Below are 6000 nucleotides of genomic sequence, written 5' to 3' on the forward strand. Positions count from 1 at the left end.
TTTTCTAGTGCTCCTATGGCACATGTTTGTTATAAATGATAACATATCAATTTTAGTAATGCATATATTAAAACATTATGGAACTTATGTTTTATCATATTAAATAAAATAGACCTAAATAAGTAGTTGGTCTGCATTTGACATTGATACCACTCGATAAAGATCATCAATTCATTTATGTGAAAGAGTATTCCAAAATTTGTCGAATCATATAGGAAATTTAATATTTATAGGTTACAAGATGTTCCTGATCCAGCCGTACCTTTATATATATGTGTCATATTCAACTATGGTAAGAAAAGAAAGACAAACAGAGAAGGGTGGAGAAGAAGAAAAACTATTCCTAGGAGCAATATGATTTTCATGTTTTCTTCTAGTTTTTATATGGGAAATGATGGTCTTTATTTATAGGGATGTAGAGGGACTTTATTCCCATGCTACCCTTTACTTTTTACAACATTATAAGAATGTGTTGTACATCAAGGTCATTTGAAAGAGAAGTGTACAACTCAGACCTCTCCATCTAATTCACGGTTTCCTCGTGACCTCCATTTGGAACCTTTGGTCGATAGTCAAGCCAGGCCACCTTGTGATGCCCAGGCATCACTTTTGGCTTCAGGTCACACTCCTATCGAAGGTCTTGTGTCAATCATGGCCTTCTCATAATTCTTGGCCGACTCCTTCGGTACCGACCCCATTGAACCCACACGGTGAATCGGAAGCACCGGTCATGCTTGGTTTCGCCTTCCTGTTCCAGTGGCTACCTTCGGCCTTATGGACGACTCCATGCATGCATTTTCATAGCAGATACACTCATTCCGGCAGTTCCGTTAGGTTAAATATAAATCCTAAGGTTATACCTTTCATAATGGTGAGCTTAGAAGCACCCTATGACCTTCGGTTCTTGTTACTTTGTAGCCATTCCCAACAAGAGGGCTTCAATGAAGAGTGACAATGTGAATCATTCATGGATTCAGTTTGACTAGTTTTCCACCCAACCCATCCTCAGTTCGTTGCCTATACTTGGGTTTTGATGGTAATTCAAACATGTGCCGATCATAGCATACCTTACTTTTGTCATTTCATTAGTTACTAAACAAAAACGTGTTAAATACCAGTTATCTCACTATCAAATAGACACAGTAAACTCCTAAAGATATGCTGCACTAAACCGCAAGTTCTCCAGAATTGGTTTGTCCTGTTCACCTATAATCCATTAATTCCTGGGAAAACTATAACACGTGTCTTGTGGTTTCGAGGACTCCTGGATATTTATCACTTCAGTTGCATAAGTGAGACCTTGGTCGTTCTCATAAAGCTTATGCCATGCCTCTCATATTTGCCATTAAAATAAAGGTATGAGATCAATATTTCATGAGACTACTCCTTGATTGTGGTGCAGAGTCAGATCGATTAGGAGACTGCCGCTTGCGACGCTGACATGAGCCACTCAAAATAGAGCTAATCTTATATCTGATTGATATTTATCTGCAAATCTAGATGAGCGATTTACATATTGTCCAATTCGAGCAAGTAACGAAGTCATGCATGAACTCATGACATACATCTCGCCGACGAGGGACAAACATCCACCTGCCGATCTGACTCCCCAGAGATTGCCACAAAGATTGCTCCCACAACCGATCAAAAATAAAAAAAAGAGATTGCTCTCACAATGAACGCCCCGAGCATGTAGGTGATCCAAGCCACACCGCCTCCAGGAACGCCCCTCCCACGCTGTACTGCCGTTCTCTTCGGATCATCACCATCATGAGCAAGAACCAAGCAGCATACACGATCTGCGGTGGCAAGTCAGGGATTAGTCGCACTAAGGAGAAGAAGAAGAGGGAAATCAGCCGTGCATCCGGACCCAAGGCGGAAGATTTCCCCTATCGCTGAGAGATCCGTGTCCGTGCTTCTTCTCGACGAAATTCACAAGCTCAAATCGGAGGCAGTTTAGGCGAGCGTACCTGGGTGATGGTGTACTCGAGCACTCAAGACCCGGTGGGGGCGCCGAGGACGCGGGCCATGGAGATTCAGCAGAAAGCTGAGACCTTTCAGGGAATACTAGATCTGAAAGGGGAAAAAAGAAGATAGTGAAACTCTTTGTGTTAAATCTCCCAACAAATTAACCCAAGGCGAGGAGGTCTTCGTGAAAAAAGAAGACGACCTACCTCTGTGGTGCTTAGCTTCGTCGGAAGGAGGTCTGGAGGCGTGCGGAGCTCCTTCGCGAGGAAGAAGACTACGGTCGAGGTCTGGGCCAATATCTTCACGGTTTGCACGCACCAAACCGTGTCCGAGTCGCGAGCTGCAGTTTCCACGCACAAGGCCTGGCCCAAGAAACAATGGGCTCCAGCAGCCCATATTCGTGGTTGTGGATCAAGAATGGGCCGGGGATGGCGGTTTCACTTTCATTCTTCACCGCAGAAAGATCTGTTTTATTTAAAAATTTATGATATTTCTGAAGGAAACGCGGCTAATTTACGGCCGGCTGCAGTACGGTCTTAGATCAATTCGGAGCATTCACAACGCACCAGTGTATGTGCATGCATGTGAGAGGGCAAGGAGAGGAAAAAAAAGAGAAATGACGTAAGTGCATTAATGCAAATGTGAGGGGAGAAAAGAATGGATAACTTTGAGCATGCACATAATTTTAAAATAAAAGGACTGTAGTTTTAAAATCAAGCATCAAAATAAAAACTACTTACACCGTCGTGTTTGTTTCAACAAGAGCTTCAAAATAAGATCTCACACCACTATATTTCAATGATATATTTTTGTGAGAGAAAATACTTTTATTGTATTCTAATTTGATTAAGATTTTCTCTAAAAGTTTTTTGAATTTACAAAATATTGTTTCACATGCTTAAATTCAGTTAAGTGGATATTGACGTTCGTGAGAGTATTTTTTATATTCAACAGTTTTATGCATTGCCCAATTCGTCTCACCGTTGACGAACACGTCACCTACTGTCGAAAGAAGAATACCACTAGATGTGTTAATCCAATCCAACAAGATGTGAGCCTCTCCCACGACGTTACCTACGTTGTGGGCACACGCACATTAGACAATAAACTCCACTAAAAATGCCAATCTTGTGACGCTGCATCCACGTTGTCGTCATCGTCGTCGTCTCATGGTCAAAGGACAAGTGTTTCGTGGCAAGACACCTTATTGGCATTGTGCTGTAGCCATTAGCCAAGCCGGAAAAAAGAAGCATGCCTTGTATTTGTACTCGTACACAATATAAGTTGCCCTGTTTTATCCTTTATTGCAGATTATAAATCGATCGTGAGGTGACACTGTTATTTTTTTCTCTCATCAGCTGACTTCTGCACAATCCAGTATCTGACGTATCTGAAACTATCGGATCGACGAGCAACTGTTTTGTACACAAGAACGTGCGCATACAAACACAGTCTCCAGCCAAGAATCACTACATGTTCTTGCTGGGGTCTCAACGTCTCATCACACGCTGACAAACTTTTCCAATCCTTGTTCTTCAGCTATGCATCCTTGATTGCCTTGCCGACTTGCCGTTGCCGGTTGTCTCAATAGAACCAGCCGCCGGCAGCCTCCACCTCCCTCGCCTCGACCAGCTTGCCGCTGCTCCTGGACGACAGGGACAGGCACGAGGACGACGAGCTCGACGCCGACCGCCGCAGGCCGGTCGGCCACGGCGCGCCGTCCGACCTGAAGCTGCTCCCGGACGACGACGCCCCGGGCTGCCGCCCCGAGCCACTGCCTCTCTTGCCGTCCCGGTCCCTCCTCCGGAACACGGGGAGCGGGAAGCACCTACTCGCCGCCGCCGACGCCGCCGTGTCCTCATCCTCGGGGCCGGGGCCGTACGACGCGGGGGCGACCCGGGGCGCGATGTCGAGGAAGGCCGTCGGGCGGTGCGGGGCGCGGCGCCGGGACGGCGATACCGACGCGGAGCGTGCGGCGTAGTAGGATACCCGCGGGGAGTGGTACGGCGATAGCGACATGGCCGGGGGCGGCGTCAGCTTCGGCGACACGGCCACCTTGGGGAGCGGAGACGGGGAGGAGTAGGGCGGCGGCGCGGCGCTGGCGCTGCTGCTCCGGACGTGCTTGGGCGTCCCCGGGCACACCTCCCACTTGAACGGCACCGACCCTGGCCGCCGGCACGAGTCGTCGATCGCCGCCGCCATTGCTTCTTTCTCCCTCTCTGACTCTCTCTCTCTAACACTACCTCTGATCAATGGATCCATGATCAATGGCTGCAATTTATAGTGGCGCCGGGCACTGTGCCGAGCGATGATTCAGGAGTGATTGGAGGGGGCGGATTGGATCAGAAACGGTCGTCAGTCAGGTAGTGGCGGGTTATCTGAACTTTTTTCTAGTGCGGTGGTCATGCCGGCGTGGAGATCGGGCACCGCACCGGCCGGCGGTTTGGCAGCGAGCGCCGCCACTGAGTGGCAGGCTAGCTGAATTTCGTGGCCCTCCACGTTCTGCTTGACTTCGTGTCCCTGTACCGGACATTCGGACAAGTTCGGTTAGGCCGGGGATTGGGGCGGCGGCGGCGTGCGTTGACGAACGGAAAGGCCAGGCGGGCACGTCGGAGTGGAGTGCTCTTTGTGCCAGGGCGATTGGTCGCTGGTCTCGGTAGTGGGGGTGGTGTTTGTTCACACTTCACGCTGGTGTTGCTGCTTGTGCTTGTTCATCGCCGATCATTGGCTGGTGTGGTGACTGGTGAGAACCGGATTTTTCTGAACGTTTCATGGACCGTGCCGATGTCGAAAACCACTTGTCTGCGGTAACGAAAGGTGTGATTGTGCGAATGGGCACGTGCATGGTCCAGAATGAATATGGACGGGAAAAAAAATACAAACATAGTTTGACTTGTGGTCATCGATTTCTCTGCCTACTCAAAGAAAAACTCAAAATTTGATTTTTTTTATATACAGTTATTCTAGCTAATTAATTCCTATTATTCATTTGTTTACGACAAAGGCCCAGCTGGACCAAAGAAACGGCTCCATTTCGAATTTTCCAATTTGGAAAGTCACATTCTGTTCCTTTGAACAGAAAAATACACATATAATGACTCAAAAAGCTCCTACCACGAACTTTGTACCGTGTGTATTCCTTAGAACAATAACTAAGAAAGTAGGATTAGCAAGACTAGAAAAATACTCTTCGGAATAGACACATACAGAATTAATACGAAATGCAAAAAATCTTGGGAAAAAAAGGCTAAACACATCATGTAGCGTGCTAAAGAATACAAGCATAATCATTAATCCTTTTTGATGGTTGCTTACCACAGCTTCCTTGTGGCGAGCCAAGCATCAGGAAGGTCGCTTATCTCCACAGAAATCCTACCTCTGCCAAGCGGTGTGGTACAAATTAATCAGATGAACGCCCAGGCTCGTGGCCCAACAGGCAAGAACTGTTCCACGGGTTGTAGTAGGCCCAACGGCCCATGGTTAACGTAAACCGTTCTCCTAATCCGTCTTAAGGGTAAGTATGCTGGCATGGTTTTTATAGTCGGTTTCATACGTAGCCAAATAATTTTGAGATGATTCAATTAACAACACTTATAGTGCATTAAAATCATTATTCAAACTGCCGCAGCTTTTCTAAATTGTATCCAAACCATTGGCTAGCAAGTTGAGACCTTTTCTTTTTCTTTTTCTTTGCACCTGAGGAACTAAAATTTTGATTCAGTATTTATTTTCCAATATATTTTTGCAAAAGGGGAATTGTATTAAAATGAAGCACAGTGCATCCCCACCAAATTATTGCAGGAAACACCCTAGCTAGTACTGCGGAATCAAAGCCTGAACCGAGGATCGATATGATCTTTTCTGCCGCCACTCTTCACATCATGTAGAATTGGATCAAAAAAAAATCACGGTAAGGAGAAGGAAGAGTCCAGCCTGGAATGTAATGACGCTCTTTTGAGGCAAGGGGGAAAAAATGCTAAGCACACATTATACATTATAGGTTCTGTTCCACTTCAAAGTATTCTTCAGGTG

General features: G+C 46.4%; 1 protein-coding gene and 1 long non-coding RNA gene across 2 annotated transcripts; both read right to left on the bottom strand.

The window, feature by feature from the left end:
- Positions 1–1450: 1450 nt before the first annotated feature.
- Positions 1451–2265, bottom strand: LOC112903316. Its single transcript, XR_003230781.1, has 3 exons — positions 2175–2265; positions 1971–2073; positions 1451–1799 (listed from the first exon to the last, which is right to left on the bottom strand). It is a non-coding gene; the product is annotated as an uncharacterized LOC112903316 (long non-coding RNA).
- A 974-nt stretch (positions 2266–3239) lies between these two features.
- LOC112902856 (verprolin-like) lies at positions 3240–4688 on the bottom strand. Its single transcript, XM_025972041.1, has one exon. The coding sequence runs from the start codon at positions 4228–4230 to the stop codon at positions 3553–3555; it is 678 nt and encodes a 225-aa protein (XP_025827826.1). The 5' UTR covers positions 4231–4688; the 3' UTR covers positions 3240–3552.
- Positions 4689–6000: the final 1312 nt, after the last annotated feature.

Source organism: Panicum hallii, chromosome 8, assembly GCF_002211085.1.
Source record: "Panicum hallii strain FIL2 chromosome 8, PHallii_v3.1, whole genome shotgun sequence".
NCBI classification, from domain to species: Eukaryota; Viridiplantae; Streptophyta; class Magnoliopsida; order Poales; family Poaceae; genus Panicum; species Panicum hallii.